This window comes from Falco cherrug, chromosome 9 (assembly GCF_023634085.1).
Source record: "Falco cherrug isolate bFalChe1 chromosome 9, bFalChe1.pri, whole genome shotgun sequence".
In the NCBI taxonomy this organism is placed as follows: Eukaryota; Metazoa; Chordata; class Aves; order Falconiformes; family Falconidae; genus Falco; species Falco cherrug.
In genome coordinates this window covers 27,144,438-27,165,873 of record NC_073705.1, presented here as the reverse complement: position 1 = coordinate 27,165,873, position 21,436 = coordinate 27,144,438, and the positions used below count along the sequence as shown (strand labels likewise).

The following is a 21,436-nucleotide window of genomic DNA, read 5'->3' as shown; positions in this document are numbered from 1 at the left end:
GGGATAAACAAATCCATTCCAAAGTATTAAGTGTCTTGCCCATTTCCTTCAAAGGAGGGAAGGGGAGGAGGTGAAGGTGATTCAAAAGAATCTACCAAGGAAGAAAGCGAGGGAAGTAAAGGAAGTAAGAGGAACACTGCCTTGTTTCAGCAAGTCACCTTGCGCCTGCTGTTCTGTGTGTGGGGGTGGCATACGTGTCTGCATGTTCGCACTTGAGGGCCAGCGAGAAGAAATGCAAATGAACTCTTTCATCTCAAATTAATGCAATTTCATTTAACTTGCATGTGATCATTCCTGCAGATTAGTTGACAGCGAGGCTGGGAGCTAAGCCTTCCCACAAATGCAAGGCAAATCTGTAGAGGAGCTGAACAAGGATCCTGGGATGCCTCGCCCGTGAAGTGGTGTTCCAGCCTCTTTATGCAAGGGAATACCCTCCAGCTCACTCTTGCAAGGGGAAGTATTTGTAAAAAGGTCTCTATATATGTTTTCTATCATTTGCTGCAGTTGTGTATCCTGATGTACAAGACTTGTGCTACTCACTGCAGGAATAACTAAAAATACAAGAACAACTAAAAAGCAGTGCTATTAAAATTGTAATATGTGGTAATACTTAAAGACTTCATATTCTGGGTCATCTGGATAGGAGAGGATCTGAATGTTTAATAGAAAGAAAAGATAAGTTCCCAGTCCTTGAGTTCAAAGGGAATGTAAAATTATGCCTTTTCTTTGCGCCCCTCCCCCCCCCCAAAAAAAACCAACCCAACTCAGCAGGCAATGAAAAATAACTCTTATTTAATAATTAATTTCAGTTCTCTTTGTATGTAAGCCCCTCTGAGTCCTGTGAATTTGAGTCATTTTTTGAGCAACCTAAGGCTTTTTGGTAAACGGCACAGTGTAAAAAGAAGTTGGACCTATAAAGAAACAGTACAAGTAGGAAAAACAAACTTCATTGTCCTGCCGGCTCTTGAAACGGTGTTGGGTATGTAGGGCTGACCCTTGGGAGAAAGGGGACCGTGCAGTGCCAGAAGAGCAGCCTTGAAGCCATGGTCAGTGTTATGGTGAGGGCAGTAATTTTGCACCTTTCTGGCTTTGCTTTCTCAGAGTCTGGCCACATGCATAAAAGAGACATTTCTGCTGCCGGGACCATTTAAGTCAGTGGAAAGAGTTTCAGTGGTAGAAGGGTAAGGAGAGGGGTGCTCCCCCATGCTGTTCCTGCTGTCCCTTGTCACGCCAGGGTTCCAGTACCAGTGCAGCAGATGGGTGCATGTAATGTGGTCTTTTGGCTGGCAACTTTCTTGCCCCCTTTCCCTCGAAGAAAGATGCTCCGTTAATACAGCTAACTAAATACAATGGCGTAGTATATACACTAAATACATATATGTGTATATATACAGACGTACAGAACTAATTCTGTTTGAAGCCTTGCTGCAACTCACAACGCAGACAAGCAGGACTCTCATGCGACTGTTGATGAGAAACGCAGTGAGCTGCAGACAGCGGTATGGCTCACTGCGGGTGCTGCTTCCTCCAAAGCTTTCACTGAGCCACCTCACCTGAAAGCTATTCTGCTGATGGTGCCACCTTCTGGGTTTATAAACCCACAGCTGCAACCATTTGGGTTCATTAGAAATTGCCAGGCACTTCAGTAAGATCAAAGGGAGTTTGGTGTCCTACCAAAATTCCAACTTGGTAATTAGAGTGTCTTTCTGAATACTGGGAATATTGGTGATTCCTCCTGCCTTAGTCTTTCAGTTATTCAGTATGCTGCTGTATTAATGACTCATTCCTTCCCGGGTGCTATTGCATCCCCCTTGCCACAGGAATTTACCCACTACTTCCCTCTTTTCCCTGTGCTGTAGTCTGTAAAGTGCTGCGGGACCTGCCTGCATAACAGGCACCGCACAACTGCGTAAGAAAACACTGATGTCAGTAAGACAGGTAGGTGTGTGGGGTGGCTGGGGCTAGCCCTGCCACGGAAGAGACAAGTGGGACTGCAGGAGTCACGGTTAGAAAGGCCATGTCCACCTCTTGCTGTCTGAGGCTTCTGCTGGTGTACGGGCAGCCCAGAGGCAAGGTATGCATCTGCTCCTTGGTCCCCTTGTGTCTCTGGGAGCAGCAACGAGATGGTCATCTCTGAGGGAGGGCTTCCCCAGCTCAGTTATTGCTTATCAGTCTCTGCCTTGAGGCTGTTGATCCCTTTTTACCTGCTGAAAGAAGTAATCCCGCTGGGAGGAATATTCCCTGTGAATCCCTGAGCTGCACACTGGTACCGGTAGGCCTGCCGGGTGGTCTGCAGAACTGCTGCCAGTGCCCATCTGTCTTAGGAAGCCAGAAAGAGCATTTCGTGGCCTTCTGGGCTTGGCCCATTCCCTTCCACCCCTTTGGCCCACTTGTGGAGCCGGCTGTAGAGGGGGAAGCCCTTGTTTTCCCGGTAGATGTAGACACCTGTGATGGCGTTCCACTGGGGGCTTGGCTGGACGCCCTCCACTGGGAACTCCTGCACCAGCTCCTTCTCCTCCTTGTCCAGCGCCACGAAGCCAAAGAAGTGCTTCACGTTCTTGGCTGCCAGGATCCTGGAATGGACCTCAGCCGTGCGTCGGAAGAGCTTGTCCTCGTTGGAGCGGTACTGGGCCCAGTAAGCCTCCTGCCGGTAGCTCAGCGGCGAGCAGCAGTGCTTCAGGCACTTTGTGAGGAAAACCAGGACCGCAACGATGCCGATGAGCAGCCAGCCGAAGAGCTGAGAGAGAAGAGAGAGGCTGCGTTAGGACACAGCAAGGTGGCCTTACCCACTCCGCCTGGCTTTCTTCCTGGCGTGCCTACCTGGGACTCGTATCTCAGCCTCCGTGTCACCTCGTCCCTGAACTTGGTGAGGTTTGCTGGCACGTCTTTACAGGGGAACCTGGCCAGCACCTCAGCCCCATACTCGGCTGGGAACTTGTCCAGGGAGGACGGCTTGACGAACTCGCTGAGGGCGCAGATGTAAGCCTCCCCGCGCAGCAGCGAGATGACTGACCAGGTGACGGGCGCCACGGCTGCCCGGCCCATGATGGAGCCGAAGAGGAGGAAGGTGGCAGCAGCAGAGAAGTTCTTGATACCACGCTTGTGGCACTCAGCCACCAGGTTCCAGGTGTGGTTGTTCCAGATAACACCGATGAGGAAGAGGGCCAGGGCCGGGACACCAATGGCGGCCAGCCCGTAGATATAGTTGCGGGCAGGGGAGCAGGGGCAGTTGAAGGCAACGACCGAGAAGAGCTCCTCACTCCCCACCGTGCCCAGGGCCACCAAACCATTGAAGATCATCACATCTTTGCTCTTGAAGAACAAGGAGAGGAAGCGGAAGTTCTCGGCGATGAGGGCGGCCATCTTGTCCCAGGTCCGTGCTGGCCCACCTCCCCGCACTGAGGGACACAACGAGGGGGGACGGAATGGCCTTGGCCCAGCTGGCGTGCAAGGGGCTGAGCCAGGAACACGGCACCTTCACTACTGTCCCTTCCTCCCACCCAGTGTCCCAGCCTCTGGAGCTTGTTGCTGGTACCAGGGATACTTTAAAAGCGGCCGAAGAGGGATTCAGCCTAAGCAATGTGTGAAACCTCAGTCATTGCTTCCCACTAAGCGTCTCTACAGCAGATTGCCAACGGGACAGCTGCTTCTGCCCTTGTCATTTGCACGTTTGTCGTCTTTCCTTCTCTTTTGTTTTAGTCACCTCCCCGCAGAGGTGATTACTCTCAGCGTCGCCACCAGACACTTGAAGATCTCCCAAGCCTGCAACGAAGGAGGACGCTGTGTTACTGGGAAAACTGGACCAGAGCACTGGCACTAGGATGTGTCCCCAGCGCTGACGCTGACTCACACTAGCCCAGGCACAAGTGGCACGTGCGTGCTGGTGCCGCGCTGCCTTGAAGGTGCTGTGTGTGGCTTTTACCTCCCTCTTTAGACCTGATGAGTTAATATTTAGTAATCGGCAAAGGTATGTGAAGGAGGCAGCAAGAGGCGCTGTGAGATGGCCCAGCCGGTTTGGGGGCAGAGATGCAGCATGGGAGGACCAGGCAGGAGCAGCCGCTGCGGACAGGGGTCAGGGGCTGTTCCTACAAGCAAGAGAAGTTACTTTCTGGGAAAGCAAGAGCTTATCTTGATGACCCAGGATACAAACACCTAATGCCGATAGAGCAGGGTCAGCAATTACGTAGGAGTTGTGCTAGGATTAGGTGTGGCAGGATGATCTCCCACGGTTGGTTGACATAACCGTACTCGCTGTCCTGGCCTGCAGTCCTGGCTCAGCCTTGCTACTGCTGGCCTGAAACTCAGCCCCTCGACCTGCACACCTCAGTGCCAGAGATGCACTTCACTGCTTTTTGATTGTGCAGCTTTCCCCAGCCCCTTCCCCCAGTACAACACTGGTTAAACTGAGATACCCGCCCCACTGACAGAGCTGGGTTGTGTCGACTGCAGGCACTCAGGACCAAGCAGGGGAAAGCGTGTGCCCCGATTTTTTGAAGGACAGGGAAATAATCGGGGAGGGTATCCATGCTCTCTGCAGTGATGCCCATTCCCCCATGCCACTTGCAGCCTGTGTTTAAATTCTTAGCTGACTTTCCATCTGCATCCCCGCAGGGTGTCATCTCAGGAAGCCCCAAGCACCTTGCTAGCTCTGGGAACCCTCACCTACGTGATGAAACCTGCTGGCCTCAGAGGAACCACTGTCACTGAGGTTTGCTGGAGACAGGAAGGACCCAGGCACCCAAGTAACCATCTCTGGTAGCTTGCACGGTGCTGCCAGCATTGGCACACATCTGGGGCTCCCAGGGGGCCCTGACCCACGGCAGGGCTGCCCCAACATCTGCCCTGAAGCCAGCATCTCCCAGCTGGCTTGCATGGAGCAAGGCTTCTCTGGTCCAGCCCCAGCTGCAGGGAAAGGGCTGCAGGGACAGTGATGCAGAAGACACAAAGGCACCTTAATCCTATGGTCTCTTGTATGACACTTGCTCACGCACTGTGCTTTAAATCACTACTGTGCTCCAGCCCATCTGCTGCCCCACCAGATCCTGCTTTACCCACTTCCTCTGTGGGGCAGTGGAGGGAACACGGGCAGAAATTTGGCCTCGGTTCCCTGTTGTGCCTAACCTATGGCAATCCCTTTAAAGTCACACTGTGATATGGCTGAGTTCAAATACAAGCAGCTCTTAATGTCTTCCTGCATCTTCCCAGTTTTCCATATGCAAAACTCCCTCGGCAAAGGAGACAGACCAGCTGAAACCTGCCGCCATGTGACGGGGAGCGGGGCCTCCATCGCCAGCTGCTGCGCTTTGTGATACAGCACGGTTGCAGCCACACACTAAACCCGCAAACTTGTTCTGGTGCATGGGATTCAAAACCCTGTTATTAGTTACCAGCAAACAGCCCTGATAAACAAGGCCCTTCCACCTTCCTGACAGCGCCTGGCAACTGGCAACGCAAAAATAAGAGGAGCTGGCAAAGGGGAGCATGCCACTGCGGGGGGAGGTGGGTACCCTTCCTCTGCTGGGTGGTTATGGTGCCTGTCTGGGAGGGAGAGGGTTGGGTAGCAGGGGAGGGGAAAAGCTGTTTGCAGCAGATGGTTTTTGAGCAGCCTCTGTTAAAGCCTTCCCCTGAAACATGCCTGAAAACAAGAAAAAATGAAGTCACTTACTTGAAGAGTTGTTGAAAGCAGTTCTGGAGCCTTCTCGGTGCCTTGTGTGGTTTGTGCTCGGACTCTGGCTGTGGGGGCTCCCGGCCGTGTGCAGGGCTGTGTAAGGGCTGAGGCCTGATAGGCAAAGTGAAAGCTGATGCAAACAGCCTGAAGAGTTTGGCAGCTTCCTTTTCCAGCCTGCGACGTGCTCTCTGCTTTTGGGAGGACGGAGGAGGGTGTTCTTGGGCCCTGTGCTTGGGTGGGGCGAAGTGCAGGCGCTTGCCTTCTGCTGGGTGCAAGGCTGAGGTTGTGCCTTTAAAAAGAAAAAAAAAAAAAAATGGGGAGGAAAGGCTGAGTATGAGTCACTGGAAAAAACACATCGGCCTTTTTCAGACCCTCGATGCAGCTGTGCAAAGGCTGGCTGGGACGGCCCGGGTGTGCCTGGAGGATGGGAGCGATGGGGTGCCTCGCTGGGGTGCCAAGGGGAAATGCCAGAGCCCCCCAGCCTGGGGGGTGGAGGCAGGTCCTGTGGTCCCCAGGAGATGCGGTTGTGCTAGTGGGACCCAGCTCAACCGAGGGTGGTACCTAAGCTGTGCAGGAGCCCGGAGCAACCCTAAGCAGGCGGGGACAGCATAGGAAAAGCCTTTGGTCCCACGTGAAGGGGCAGAAACTTCTGCCTTTGTGCACAGGAGCCGGCTCAGCCAGCAGGGAAGACGCCAGCCTGGCTGGGTTTTCGGGAGAAGCAGGAACTTGCCATCAGGAGCCCTGTGGGGTGGCCAGGTTTACTTCCCACCGCCCAGGACGGAGCAGTGGTGCTGCTGCGGGGGGCAGTGGGGGCCGAGCGGGGCTGGAGGAGCCACGTGTGCTGGGCTGGGCACAGCTCGCGATTTGGCGAGCTCGGTGCGTTCCTGCTCGGCTTAGCTTTTCCACTCGCTGCTTCCTCTGCAGAGCGATGCCTGCAAGGCAGCCGAGGATGCCTCACTTTCTCCCTGGGTCGCTCCTCTCTGCCATGTTTCTTGGCTCCAGCTCCTGCCCAGCCTGTTTGTGGAGGCCGGAGGCCCCCATCCTCCTTCCCCAGCCTCCTCGTTGCCATATCCCCGGGGTTAAATTCAGCCCTCCCCAGAGGATGTCTTCAGCACAAGAAAATCTTCAGCAACACCCATGTTCCCCTGTCCCTGGAGCAAAGCTAGGCTCAGCCCAGTGCCGGCAGTTCTGCCAGGATTTTTGGACCTAGTCCTCCTGCTCATCCCCAGATCTGGGGTCCCCGGGTGGGTCTTTGCAGCTCCCAGGTGTCTGGGTGCTGTGCACCCCTTGGCACTCCCACACCTCCATGCCTGCCTGGGGCTGACTCCCCTCCCACTCGGTGCCTGCCAGCTTGGCTGGGGGCCCTGGGGCTCGCTCCATGCTCAGAGTGCTGCTGCTGGCCAGTCTCAGCACCAGGGCTGCAGCCTAGCTGAAATCCCAGCGGCTGTGTCGGGGTCCCTAGTGAAGGGTCTCCTCCTGAAGGCGATGAACGATGTCCCCAAAATCCAGCAGAGAGAGGACAGCCTGCCTGCTTTATGGGGACTCTGCAACTGCTGAAGTTGCTGCGTGGGGGCAGAGCTCTGATCCTAAGAAACTAAATTAAAGTCCCAAAGCTTCTCTTTCTAAATGCATGCTATTTTTTTTGGTATCTTACTGGCTGTGCTGTGGGGCCCGCCAGCTCTGCACGCTGCTCGCCACTGCGGGGACTCTGAGCGCGCCTTTCTGGGTGAGCCACTAACAGTGCTGAACTGCAAATAATAGGAGAGGAAACCACCTTTATCTTTTAATCTCCTTTGCTTTGTAAATCAGGTTTTGTGCCTATTAATTTCTGGGCAGGTGCCTTAATTAAAGTTTGGGGTGTGAAGATTAACAATAAATCTGTGTCACGCTCCTTTCTCCTGGGAGTCAGCCAGATTGAGCGTGCCCTTGACTACAGGCTTGCTAAGGCTCTCTTACAGCAGCCAGGAGAATTTCCTTGTCATTTTGGTCCTTTGTTCTCCTCTCCCCACAGCCTCTGTGGAGTTACACACTGATAATTAAGGTTTATGCAAATGACAGTCACCTCAGTTACCAGCCAGTTGTAATAAGTTGGTTTGAACAAGAACGCGGCAGCAGAAATGTCAAGGGGATGAGCATTTCAAAAGGGGTAAAACTCATCTCTCAGAAGGGGTTTTCCTTCTGCGTGTTGGTATTAAAGTCAGGGGCACTGGGGAACTGTCTTCAGGGCTGCGATTTCCATAGTCACCTGGAGGGCCTGCATCCCGTCATCCTCAGTTTCTATGGAAATGGGCAGCCACCTGGTATTGCGTGCGGTTGGTGTTGCCTCCCTGGTTTCTCCTCTGACTCGCTCACTGCTGACGGCTGCGTGCCAGCAAAACGCACAAACTCGCATGGACTCAGCACCCTGGGCTTGGCCCAGGGCCCCCCCAGTCCTGTTCATGGCATTCAAACAAACAAACAAACGCCAACAGCTTTTGTAAGTAGCTTTTATAAATTCTTGTGCGGGAGCACAGAGCTTGAACAGTAAGTCTGAATTATTTATTTGGCTCCTTAAACAAACACCCAGGTGGGTTTTTAACATCAGTCTTTGTGCCAGGGAGGAATCCAGGTAAATTGCAAGAACAAATCATCCTGCAGCAAATTTGTGGCAGGGGGTTGGCCTGGCCCCCACCCTCTGTCCTGCTGAATGACAGCTGCTCTCTGTGCCTAGACACTCCCTTCGAGGAGCATCTCTGTGGGATATTTGTTCTGTGGGATGTTGAATAGTACCTGTGGCAACAACTACGCCATTCCCACCATGTGTAATGCAATACAGATTGTCCCTTTAATAGCTCATCGCCCGAGTCAAATTTATTTTAAAGCTTTTCTTGGCCTGGAAGCTGTGTGTGTCCGTGGTGATGTAGTGTGTGGAGGGGTAATGGGAAGACTTTTGGGGTTTCACAGCTTGGCGTGAGAAAGGGGTACCCCCAGCTTGTTTCCCCACCAGGGGATTTTTAATACTGCCTAAACGAACATGCACTGCCCAGTGCTGAGCACATGGTAAAAGAAAGGAAGTTTTGCACACCTGGTAGTGTCTGCCGTGACAACTGCCCCAACACAAACCTGCTGCTCAGTGGTGTGGGACACATGGTATGTCTGTCCGGCTGCCACATTGTGCCCGTCAGCATCCCCAGGGCTCATCCATCACAACCCTGAGTAGCTGTCCTGCTTGGCACAAAACTTGTTGCCTGAATTACCAGTGCTGTAGGACTGGGATATGAGAGCAGATGGGATTGCACCGGCACCGCCAAGCCCTCTGGGCGCATGTCCACCCGCAGCCCCTGTGGTGCTGGCTCCCGCCTCTGTCTGGCTCGGATACCTGCCTGTCCGTCCCCTCTGCAGCCCCTCTCCCAAATGTGCATCTCTGCCTCTGCACAGCCCTGTCCCCTCACACCCAGCTGTAGTAGGCAGCCACCTCCCTGTGGGGCAGAGGGGGGTGCACAGCGGGCTGCCCTTCCTCTGCCCAGCCGCTGCCGCTGGGGAGGGCGGGCGGGTGGAGGTGCAGCGGGGGCTTGCATCTGTGCCAGCTCTTCAGGGCCGTGTTCATGGTGCCCCGGTCGGTGATGCCCAAGAGCTTCTCGGTGGCTTCCCCTGCACCTGCAGGGGCTTTCCTGGGCAGGTGGCAGTGAGCAGCCACCAGGTCTGTGCTTACACCCTCGAAGAACTGCTGGATGCAGACCTTGGCAAAGCTCCTGGCGTGCTCCGTACATGTCTCATCAAACAGCTTGCGCTCGATATCGATGTAGTGGGACCAGTACCTGCTCTTCAGGAAGGCGGCTTGGGTGAAGCAGGGCCGGAGGGATCTGACCAAGAAAGCCAGCATAGTCATCAGCAGCACAAAGCACCAGCCCAGAGCCTGCAGAGACGAGGGGGGAACCGGACCTGTCACAGGTAGGCAGAGCACATGCCCGGCATTTCCCACCATCCGGCAGGAGCCCCCCAGGCTGCAAACAAGCCTTGCTCCACCGCGGGCTGTTTGACGCTGGGCTGCGTTTACATTGCAGAGCTGAATGAGGAGACCTTACGTGCCATGTCAGCGCATCTGTGCTGAAATTCTGTTTGATGCGCCCACCCAGGCAGCACCTCTCCCCTTCTTGCCTTGCACAGATTCAGCAGGCAGTGACCATAAATAACACCAAACTGAATCCTGCACCCAGCCCTCAGTCCTGCCTCTGGTACGACCGCACCTGGGTCTAGAGTAGTCTGTGCCCTCTGAATTGCAGCTTAACGTCGTTCCAGATACTCCCCAGGTTTATGCAGCTGTCTAACCCTTTTCCTGAGCCGTTAGACCTAGTAACATCTACTGTGGGTGATCAGTGGTGACAGGTTCCCCTGTTGATGGGGTTTGACAGGAAGGGTGAGATGAGGGCAGAGCCAGGACTGGTCTGTCTTGTTCTTCGTTGGTTTCAGCTCAGGCTGCTGCCAGGCTGTGCAAGCAGAGCTCTTGAGGGTGAGCCCCCCTGTAAATGCAGCCCCCTAAAAGACCACCTGGGAGGGGGGTACCTAAGTGGCCCCTCTTGTTTTGCAGTTCCCAGCGCTTCCCAGCAGCCTGGTAATTGGGGTCTACCCAGGAAAATCTGCTTTGTGTCTTTGGAGAAGTCCTGTGCCTCCGTTTCTCTTCAACTGGGGTTAATAATACTCGTCTGCCCTAAGGAAGTCAGGGAGAGGAGCTGCTTTTAAACAGCAGTCCATGAGTGACCAGAGTGGGTCAGGCCGTCCTGTATCCGACATGGCCAGAAGAAGAGAACTTGAGAGGAATTAAGCACAGAACAAGTGGTTAGTGGCATTTCTTCATTTGTGGTTCCCTGGGATGGTTACTAAATACACTGGCTTTTTCCACGCATGCAGCAGAGGCAAGTGGCATAGATAATTATCAGCCTATTGCTTGCACATGTTATAATAAGCAGCAAGAGCAACCATGGGGAACTAGTGGGTTATGGGAGAAAGTGACAACCCGCCAGGCACCGAGTAACATCCGTGTCATCCCCTTCTGAACTTGCTCTAAATAAACCTCTGCATATAGCTTGGCCATGTATCTCTGCCCTGCAGCCCTAGGCTTCCCAGGCAGGAGCAGGGACCAAATTATCAGGACGACCTACAGCTTCAGTCTCTGCACCACACTGGAGGCAAAACTCCCTGGAGCTCAGTCTGAACCCCTTTGTACCCCTGAAAAATCACCAGTCTCTCCTCCTGCAGCTAAATTTCTACAAGGAGATTCTCCCAAAGGAAGAGCTAAGGCTGGCAGTGCTGAACTCTAAACCACTAGCAAGGCACAGCCATGATGCCTCACCTGTGAGATGCAGCGCAGGTACCTGACGGCCACTTCATTGGCGATGAGCTCCTGTCCATTGTAGATCTCCTTGCAGGGGATGCGGGCAAGGACACGCTTCATCTCCCCTTGGGAGAGGCCGGTGTGGCTGGCATTGCCCAAGGTCTCCACAGGCACCGAGGTGCAGAAGGCACAGGTGATGCACTTGCCATCCAGCAGCGTCACTGAGACCCAGACAGCCGGGGCGATCATGGCCCGCTGCGCCATGGAGCAGAACATATAGCGCAGGACAGACGGGTCCTTCCCTCTCTGGCCCTGGGGCCGCCTCCACTCCTCTGCCAGCATGGAGATGTTGTTGTTCAGCACGAAGCCCAGCAGGAACAAGATGAAGGGGGGCACTAGGAGGATGCCCAGCCCGTAGGCCATGTTGTAGTGTGGCAGGCAGGGGCAGTTGAAATCAAAGGCTGAGTACATCTGGGTGCTCGCAAGTGCCATGATCCCACAGATGCCATTCATGAAGGACTCCTGGTTGGACTGGAGGAACTGGAAGATCATCCGAAACTTGTCCATATTCCTTTGATGTGACTCCTTCTCCCACCGGGGTCCAAGCTTTGGCCTTGGTTTACTTCATTCTCTCAGCCCCACTCTTCAAAGGCGGGCATCAGCAAGTCTCTGTGCAGTTCACTGATTCATTCATGCGCTCTTACAGCCCCAATATTTATAGCAGAAAATAATAAAAAAATATTTCTGCTGATTTTGCCACTTGCAAAAGTTCAGAGTTTGCTTCCAGCTGCTCTTCTTTGGGTCTGTGAGACCTGGGTTGTTTCTGTTTTGCTAAACCTGGCTTTGTTCTTCTCCGCATCCCCATTTCTGCAGTCTTCCAGCCACTGACCCCCTTGGCTGGAAGGTGCAGGTGCTACCATCACTGTTCCCTCCCCAGGGTAATCTGCCCTGGGCAGAAAGAGGAGTTGGCTGGTCGCCCTCTGTGAACCTGTTTGCAAATGCAGGAGGTGGGAGCTCCTCCCAGGGCCCAACGGGATGCCCCACCTCTTCGGTGCAGTGACACACAGAAAAGTGAGGTGCTGGAGCTTCCCCCCTCCCTCCGCGTACTCATCACCCCAGCAGCATCTAATGCAAGCACCTCTCAGGTCTGCCAGCCCCTCCTCTGTACCTGCTTCACTGGGAAATGCCTTTTCTGGTTTAGTCTGCAGAAGGACGAGAAAAGGAAAGGGAGGAAGGAGGGATAAAGCTCTCAGAGCTCTGGGATGTAATACAGCTACTGTCTGTTAGTGGCTCCCCTCTGTCCTGCGAACATCCATGTTTCAGCCAGACTTACAAGGTGACGCCTTTAGCTTTGATTTTTACAGCCCTGTGCCTTCAGGGATTGCTAAAATATCCTTCAAACCCTGGCTCGCATGGGCTGGTAACATCAAGAAGCACATAGTGCTTTTCTGGCTTTGGGGCTGGAGAAAAATAGGCACAGATTTCTCCCTGAGATTTCTTCTGTTCACCCACTTCCAACGAGCATTTCTGAAGGGCTGGCTGCTCTGAATGGCAGCGATGGAGGCTGAACAATTTTCTTGCAGCTGCCTCTTGTGGGTATAATCCCAGCCCCTTGATAAATCTGGGTTGTGCAGGAATCGGTAATACAAGGAGGATGTGTAAATCCTGCCAGTGACCTCCCTGGCCCAAGGGCAGCCGTTATCCCCCAAGGGACGGTGTTTCCTACCAGCACCAGATCACCTGCAGGCACCGAGGGCGCAGAACCCTTCCTGTCCATCAGGCCAGCGGGTACCAGCAGCCCTGGAGGGCTGAGGGTACAGTGGAGCTGTGGCTCCTTTGAAGATCACTCGAAACCTGCCAGGAAGGGCAGAGCAAGGACTAGACGAGCCAGCAATGTGCATCCATTTAGCAGGAGGAGCTGAGGCTGGGATTTGGCTGTATGCCTTGAACTGAGGCTAAAGGTGTCTAAGGGCATGTTTGCCACGGAACCAGTGACGGTGCAGGGAGGACTGAGCTAGCCGGGTGCTGGGCTGGCTGGGCTGTACAGCACAGCATTGCTGACAGTTTAGCCATGCCGCTTTACGTGGGCTTATTAATTCAGCAGCAGAACCAGGCGGTCTGGACCCAAGCAGACCTGAATACCTGCATTGCCCTGCCTGCTCTTAGTGCACCAGGAGCAGCCTGGGCAGAGCCAGCTCAGGTCTGTGGTGGACATGTCCCACGTGCTGACACTGGGGTGCAAAGCTTCCCCACCACTTCCATCCCTCTCCTCTTCACGAGGGCATGGCTCAGTTCAGCTTGTTGCTGTCAGCTCTGCAGACCCGGGGGCTTTCTGGTGCAGAGATCCTGTGTACATTTGCTGGCACAGAGCAGGCCAGACGGACTCCTCCCCAGTTTGCCAGAACCAAGACAAACACAAATGAAACGTGACAGTTATGGTTGGGCCAGGCTGAGCTCCTACAGCACAAACCTAAAGGAAATGGATTGTGTTGTTGGTGCTCTCCTGCACTTCTATTCCCAGTTCACAAAGCAGCTTTGATATACTAGGTTTCTCCTAGTATGGGAATAATAGGGATGGGGGTATACCGGGACTACAAGTGGCCGTAGAGCAGATGGTTGCAGCACTGACTACCTGCAAGGTGTTCGGTCCCTCCGGTCCGGGCACCACCTGTGCTGTTGACATGAATACCAAGATACACCTGATTGCCTGGGCACCAGCACGGCTGCATTGGTGGCTGTGAGACACGTCACCAAGGCGAGCTGTACACAGGTGGGTGGCACGTGGCAGATACTTTTCCCCAAGGTTTTGCAGTGCGTCAGTACAGAGGTAGGAAGCTAAACCAGGTATTTTGACCATTAGTCAGCACTGCAGTTTCTGATGTCTCCCCGCATGCCAGCCCTGGGGCTCGGTTGATAATGCCAGGTTCACCCTGAGATGCCACCACAGAGGTGAGCATAAAGCACATGGGTAATACCTAGGCAGTCTTAGCTCTGCCTGCTGTGGAGGGGTTAATTGCATGATCTCAACAAACGGGAAGAGATTTGGCTGCATGAATATAGATGAGGCTTATTGTATTGCTAGCTAAGAGCTCAGGCTGGCTTCCTTGTTTGCTGCCGAGTAGCTTTTTGAGGGGCAGTTCACATCAAAGCCTGCACGAATCAACCTCATAAAAAAGCAGAGGGCTTTTTGATCTCCAGGAAAACTCTGCCTTTCATGAGACATGAATGAGAGGTCTGACCCTGCTTGGTGCAGAGCACTGGCCGTTCTGACTGAAGCCAACAATAAGTCAGTGGGATTCAAAACAGAGCCCACAGAAGCCAGTGCTTGGGTCTTTCTTTCCTTATTGCCTTGTTAGGGAGGTCCTTGTTTTCATGAGCTTGCCAACAGAAAGGACATTCCAACCGATTTGCAACAGAAGGCAGAGTTAGTGCTTCCTCCCACAATCCCAACCTGCTCATGCTTTGGAAACCAGGTCCTGGGAGAGATGGTGGGTGCCCAAGTCCCTCCCAACATGGGGTCTTGCACCTGACCTGGACATCAAGCCAGACACCAAGCCAGGGAGCTGGGGAGGGCTTTGCATGTCCCAGTCAATATAGGATACAGAGCGAAGGGACGTGAAAACAGTCACAATTCCCATCAGGACAGTTTGGGAAGAGACTGGTGAAGTTGTTTTTGCAGTCAACCCTGCTGTTTCACAGGATTTTGGCAGGTGAGGATCCCTGAATGTAGAGGGAGGAAGGAAGGCAGGTTAATGAACATTGATAATGTACAGCTGCAGGCTGGCTTCAGGGGTGGTGGGTCGGCTGATGTGGATAATGTGCAGCTGTGGCTGGTTCCTGCTAAGTACTTGAATAGCTCTAAGGGGTATAGGAGAGAAGGACTGTGTGAAGAGGAGTGCTGGAGGAAGGGAGACCTGGAAGAAAGGAGATTTGGAAGAAGTAGAGAGAGCACACCCTGGATGTAGGAGAGACAAGAAGAGGCCCAGATGAGGGGAGGAGGAGCTGGGAGAAGGAAGAATCTGGACGCAGCAGAGGCAAGAAGCAGGGTGGACTTGGCCTGAAGAGGATGAAGAAACAGCATGGACAGTAAATGAACTTTTGAAACCTTGTAGGGAATTGGTGGCTGTGCTGGGGCAAGGTGTGGGAACTACTTATTGAAGTTAACCTGGTAAGTGATGGAAAAAGCCTTGTTGCAGCCAACTAGTTTTGATAGTGCTGCAACACCTGAGCATGTCACATATGTCTGTAGGTCAGGCATCAGACCAGCCCTGAGGGACAGAGAGCTGCCAAAGTTTGTGACTGACCCTTTCCACTTCTACAGGACAGTACGCACTCCTAGCAGAGCTGGTGGGAAGGGATCCCTTGAGATTGTCTGGTCCGCCCTCTTCCCTGCTTAAAGTGTGCTCAGGGCCACATCTAAAAGGGTTGTGAATTTTTCCATGGGTGGAGATGCCACGATCTTTGGGCAGCCTGTTCCATCACCCTCAAAGTAAGTGTTTTCTTCTGTTTAAATGAATTTCCCTGCATTTTGGGTTTGTGCCTGTTGCCTCTTGTCCCATTGTGGGGTGCCAGATACCATTTTCCACAATGGAGGAGAGTTTTCTGGCTTCAAAGGGGAACACAGCAAGGGACTCTGGGAGGGCCGCGGCTGTTCGAGCCTCCCAACTGCAGCTGCTCCATGGACCAGACTGACCCTCTCAGCAGCATGTGAGCCTTTGTAGACCTGCATAGATCTATAGCAGTGCCCTTACATCCTCCAGTTTTCTCCCTCCCAATACAGATAACAAAGCTGTTCCTCTTCCCCTTTTTTGCATGTCATGTTTTGCAGCCACTCTTGGATGACTTAAAACCTGAGAACATGGAAAGCAGCATGCAAAAATGAGCTGTGGGCTTCTGCTCTGAGCTGGTTAGGAAAATAAGTCAATTTGACTAGTGGAGAGTGGTGAGCCTGAACTGAGTCACAGCCTGAGATTTGTGATGTTGTGTCTGATAAAAGTAAACCAGAGATGAAATTCAAAGTGCAATCCTGATTTCAAAAGAATGTTCAGAGGCTCTCTGGACTTAAAGAGCTCCTGGTGGGAAGACCACTGTGTTATTCCCAACCAGCATGGGACATAGCTGCCTTGGTGCCCTCTCTGAGCATGTCCAGGTTACCTCAGGGATTCATCCAGAGCTGATTTTGCTATGAAAATAAGAGCAGCTCTGCACCCCACAGCTCCTGGCCGGGCCTCAGCTGGCAGAGGGGTGCAGCTGCCCACGGGTGGCCCAGAGAGTTATTTGGCCTCCCTGTATTTTGCCACATGTCTCCTCCCTCCCTGACTCCATGCATACAAACATCCTGGGGAGGAGGTGGCACGCCTCCCAGCAGCTTGACAAGTTAATTTGGGGAGTTAATGTAAGTTTTCAATTTGATCCCTCATTTTGGATTTAATCACAAGGTGGTGGCAGGTTTCTTTGCCCCCTCACCACCCACTGCTTTCCTCCTGGAAGCCCTGCTTGCCCCATCTGTACGTTCACAGCCAAGGAGGTGTTTCTTTTTCACCTTCCCTCCTCACACCTCTGCCTTGCACCCCTCATTCCCAGGGACTAAGTGGGCATCAGTGTGAGCCTCAGGTGGAGGAATATATATGTCTGTGCTGGGTTAGTCTGCAGTAAAGAGTTTAATGCATCCAAGCAGCAGTGCTGGACAGGAATATCAATCACACTGGCACCGTGGTTGGCACCACCTACAACAGGGGCTGGAAAAAGGCAGGTAAGAAAGTAATTGGCATTAGAGGCTCAGATAAAGGTTATATTCAAACAGTTTAAAAACTAAGGATGGAAATAACCAACCAGGTGACACAAGGATATCTTCTGGATAGATTGGTTTGTACTAAAATCTAGCAGGGGAGTATTTAAAACTGGTGTTCAGACTTTTCAGACAGAGTCAGTGTGTCCTTTCCATGGCCTAATGCCAGTGCTTAGAGCAGCCACGTGGACCCCAGCAGAGGCCTGTGGCTCTGGATATGTTAAGCAAAGCCTCAATCTCACTTCCTTCTGCAAATCCAATCCAGGGATGCTTGTCCAGAGGTATCTTCAATTAAATTTATGCTGCTCCATGAATTTCAGTGCATTGCCATATTTTGTTTTGAGAACTCATGGAATTATTGATGGCTTGTTAGAGGGAGGCTGAACAGTTTGGCAGCTGGGCTGGGGGCAGCCAGAGCTCTCAGCAGATGGGAAGATGTAGGAGGTGGTTTTGCCTTTTTGAGTAAATGTGTTGGTGTGGTACTAAAAGAGTTGCAGATTAAATAATTTCAGTGTCAGCACTGCTAACTCTCTGAAACAGGTTTCACTGAAATGGGCAGGAGCTCCCCACACCTCTGGGAAGCTGCTGCTCCAGTTGGTTTGCATAAGCAGCCAGATGTTGCTGCCTTGGTTGAAATCCTTGCTCAAGCCAGAAGGGTTTTATCACAGCTGTAAGGAGCTGCAAACTCTTTCATATGACAGAAGGGCTATGCAGAGCCTTTGGTTTAGAAAAGTCATTAACTAAGTGATTGAGTCTGGGACCTTTGGATCTTCAAGAACTACTTTATTTTGGAGGTTTTGCCAGGCATGCCCTGGAGCAGAATCTTTGGGGTTGCGGTTTTGGAGGAAGATGTGAGCACTGCTGTCATGACCCTGCTGGTCCTGGCTTTGTGCAGAGGTATGGCAGTGTCCCTTCAGTGTCTGCAGGGCAAAGCAGACACTTTGCCTGGAACAGAGGGGATTTTTCTCACCCCAGGGGACACCTCTGGGTTGCTTGGCTGACATTCAGGGGAGGTTTCTCATAGTACCACCTTTTCAGAAGTTGATTCACCTGCTCCTGATCTGTGATGCCCTGGAGATCTTCCTCTCCCTCAGCCCCCTCTCCCTCCCTTGGCAAGCTGAAGCTGTGCAGTTTGATCTCTTGCTGCATGCTTTTGAAGAAGTGGAGGATGCATTTATGAGCAAAGAGCCGGCTGTGCTCACAGCAGGTTTCCTCAAAAATCTTTTGCTCGATGTCAATGTAGTTGCTCCAGTGACGTGCCTGCAGGAGGGTGGCCTGGTTGAAGCAAGGTCTGAGCCAGCGGGCGAGGAAAGCTGCTACTATAAGGATCAACAAAATGCTCCAGCCGAGTGCCTGAATGATAAGAAATAAGCAGTGGAATAGGAGCAAGACAGGCACAAGCTGTTTGCCTGTATTACTGAGACGGAGAATTTGTGTGGCTGGAGATGTGGTGCATTTGGACTCATGTCCTCAACCTGTACCTGAAGCTCAGCACGCTCAAGCTGCACTCAGATGGTTGGTGTCATCTCCAACCAGTGAGTATAGGACATCTATCTGTGCATCAATAGTTCAGTAGATAACTGCAAAGTCAGCCTGGAGGAGCCAGGTATTTGCTTTGAGCATGAGTACGCCCCAGGGGAAGGGGGCTTCAGTGCTCTTCTTTGGCACTCACTTATCTCCAGTGAGATCTTCTGCCACCTACACTGGCTCCAGGGCCCAGGAGTCCCCACAGTAGGGTGAGGGCAGCCCAGACTACGTGCAGCTCCCTTTGGTAAGAGGGAAAGGCTTGTTTTCAATGCCCTCCCACAGGTCCTCATCCCTGACCTGGCACTCCTGTACCAAAAGCAGGGACTGGCCAGGGCCACTCCCTGTTGTGTCCTGTTCTATTGTTCCTGAGCAAGCTGTTGCCATCTGTCTTGGCTAGCACTGTCCTTCAAACAGTGTGTTCTGTCTGCAAAGCTAGCGGTTAGAAAGGTCTTCTAACACTGGACAGGGCCTTAGGAGGCACCTGTATTCTTTACAGTCTGTTTTTGATTATCTGGGTTTAGAAGTTGCTGGGTCTTCTAGAAATGGTTCTTTTAATTAAACCATCCTTTATTTTGTCCCTTCTCCCTGCCTGAGTGACTCTGGAGATAATCACTGAGCGTGGCAGCATTTGGGGGCATAAAGAAGCAAAGAAAGGGCAGCCTTGCTCCCAGCCTGACTGTGGTGAAGCTGTAACAAATTGAGGTAGAGCAGGAGCAGGTGATGTGTGCCCTGGGCATCTCACGGGGGGCTTGGCTGGCAGTGACCTACCTGGGACCAGCAGCGCAGGTACCTGGACACTGCCTTGCGGGATGTGTTGTTCCTCATGAGCTCGTCATCCTTGCAGGGCACCTTGGCCAGCACCTCCTGCACCTGCACCAGGCTGGCATTGGCAAAGCCCACAAACTTCTCAGGATCCACGGAGCTGCTGAAAGCACAGATCAGGCATTTGCCATCCAGGAGGGTCACTATGATCCAGACAACAGGGGCAACCATGGCTCGCTGCAGGATGGAGGAACACATATACCTGGAGCAGGAGAGAGAGGTGAGTGGGTAAATGCCGGTAGCTTTCTCCTCATCCAGAGCCTTGATGGATGCAGGCTGCCCTGTGCCAAGCAGTCCTCCTAGAGCCAGGGAGCTGAAGCCCAGGACCGTCCCCAGCGTTGCTCTAGTCTAGCTAATGCCTCTTCTGCTCTGGGATCTCTTTGTTGGTGCTGCCTCCCAGTGAAACCTGTGCCGGTGTATGGTAGTGCTCTGTGTCTGGTGGGCATTCAGTGCAGTGCACAGTCCTTATGTGCTTGCCTCGACTGTCTCCCCCATGCACAAATCCTTGTCAGCTCTTCCTTGTCTTCCACTTGCACTTTCTTTTCCTGTCAGTGCCGTTTCTACCTGGAAAAAAATAATCACTTTTCTCTGCAGCCTTTCTTCCCCCGTTCTGTGTCAACCTGTGCACTGGGTAAAACTTCGTATGTAACAGATTGAATGTGATTCTCATCTCCTTCCCGCAAGTGTAAGTCAGTAAAAATTCAACTGAGGGGAGGGAAACCACAAGGCTATTGATAAAGAATGACTGTGATGGAAATGATGCTCTTTCTGCACGTTTAAGTGGAAACACCTCATCCTTTTGCATGTTCAAGTCCTGGGAGAACCTGCATGTGCACCCCAGGGCAGCCCCATAAACACAGCTGCTGGTGTCAAAGTGCTCCTGCCCTCCTTTTCTGGGATGGGATGAGGCTCTGTGTTCCTTTCTGCTGTTACAAATGCATTTACCATGCCCCTACCCCTACAGGCCCACGGGGAAAGGTCTTGGGAGCTGAGCTTAGAAGAAAATTAATTATCAGGAGGATCAAAGCTATGGGGACAAGACAACTAAGCAGGAGATGGAAGGAAGGATGCCACTCCCAGTACAAACCCCACCTGATGACAGCTAGGTCCTTCTTTCTGTGCCCCTGTGGTCGCCTCCACTCCTCCAGCATCACCAGGGACTGTCTGTTGAGGATGAGGCCGCAGAGGAAAAGGGCGATGGGGGGTACAAACATGATCCCCAAGCCGTATGCCATGTTGTAATGGGGCAGACAGGGGCAGCTGAAGTCAAAGCAGGTATACATCTTTATGCTAGCCAGGGCTAACAGCCCACAAATCCCATTCATTACAGACTCCGAGTTGGACTGGAAGTACTGGAAGATCATCCGGAAACGGTCCATCATGTTCTTTTGGCCAGGGGTGCTCCTCCTAGGAAATCCCTGGGCTGCCTGGCACAGCCTGTCTCCCTTCACCTCTCCTTCTGCTGCCGCGGGGCAGGGGATGCAGCTCTGCCTGCAGTCGGCTGGGTCAGGAGGACAAGGATGGAAGACAGCTGCTGTGGCAAGGGGAAAAGCCCCAGAACAGGGCTCCCCACTGGCACACAGCTTTCACAGCTGTCTCATGCAGTGTGTATCTTCTGGGGCAGCTGGTAGCTTTTCTAGGTGAGCAGATGGATGTGGCCTCGGGTAGCTGTTTTTCCTGCCCCATTTCTCATTTTCAGGGCGGTCCCATGTGCCAGCCAGCAGCAGCCTCCAGTAGTGCTGTGTCCCTCCCTCCTGCCAATGTTAACTCTCAACATAGAGCTGCCAGTGGATGCCTGTGAGATGCCCTCTCCACTGATTAAGGGCTGTTGAGCAACCATCGGGCTGGGAGAAGCCAGGTGAGTCAAACAAGCTCATCTGTGTTATTGCTGCTGCCCTCTTTCTCTTCAGTGAAACAGGTCTGCAGCCCTGAGCAGGATAGGGAGCACGCTCCTGGCTCTGAGCATACCACATCACTGATTTCCCTATGAAAATGCGCTGAAACGACCAGCCCTTCAGTGAGGAGGCTGTGAAGATCAATAGCTTTCAAAGCCTGGAATGGCACTTCAGGGCAAAGGCTGTGTTTGGCTATGTGTTGTACAGGTACTGAGATGTTTATACCATACCTTACATCCATGTCCAAGACCCTTGTGCTGGGCCTTCTTCTTGCTCCCTGTCAGAAGGCATGGTGCAATCAGAGCACCTGGCTCACTTTTCCTGTGGGACTGAACTATTGTCTTCTGTCCCTTTAAATAACCCAAAAGCAATTATTCTTTTCCTCTCAAAAATTTATTTTACAGGTTGTTGCCACACAAGGAAGC

General features: G+C 52.8%; 3 protein-coding genes across 3 annotated transcripts; all 3 read right to left on the bottom strand.

Annotated features, from left to right (window-relative positions):
* Positions 1 to 775: 775 nt before the first annotated feature.
* CALHM2 (calcium homeostasis modulator family member 2) lies at positions 776 to 5,980 on the bottom strand. The gene is made up of 3 exons (XM_055720437.1): positions 5,666 to 5,980; positions 2,821 to 3,762; positions 776 to 2,737 (listed from the first exon to the last, which is right to left on the bottom strand). The coding sequence occupies exons 2-3, from the start codon at positions 3,361 to 3,363 to the stop codon at positions 2,321 to 2,323; spliced, it is 960 nt and encodes a 319-aa protein (XP_055576412.1). The 5' UTR covers positions 3,364 to 3,762; positions 5,666 to 5,980; the 3' UTR covers positions 776 to 2,320.
* Positions 5,981 to 9,095: 3,115 nt separating this feature from the next.
* Positions 9,096 to 11,546, bottom strand: CALHM1 (calcium homeostasis modulator 1). The gene is made up of 2 exons (XM_005437266.1): positions 10,998 to 11,546; positions 9,096 to 9,563 (listed from the first exon to the last, which is right to left on the bottom strand). The coding sequence occupies exons 1-2, from the start codon at positions 11,544 to 11,546 to the stop codon at positions 9,096 to 9,098; spliced, it is 1,017 nt and encodes a 338-aa protein (XP_005437323.1).
* A 6,187-nt stretch (positions 11,547 to 17,733) lies between these two features.
* CALHM3 (calcium homeostasis modulator 3) lies at positions 17,734 to 20,498 on the bottom strand. The gene is made up of 3 exons (XM_005437265.2): positions 20,209 to 20,498; positions 19,063 to 19,318; positions 17,734 to 18,120 (listed from the first exon to the last, which is right to left on the bottom strand). The coding sequence occupies exons 1-3, from the start codon at positions 20,496 to 20,498 to the stop codon at positions 17,734 to 17,736; spliced, it is 933 nt and encodes a 310-aa protein (XP_005437322.2).
* Between the last annotated feature and the right edge of the window lie 938 nt (positions 20,499 to 21,436).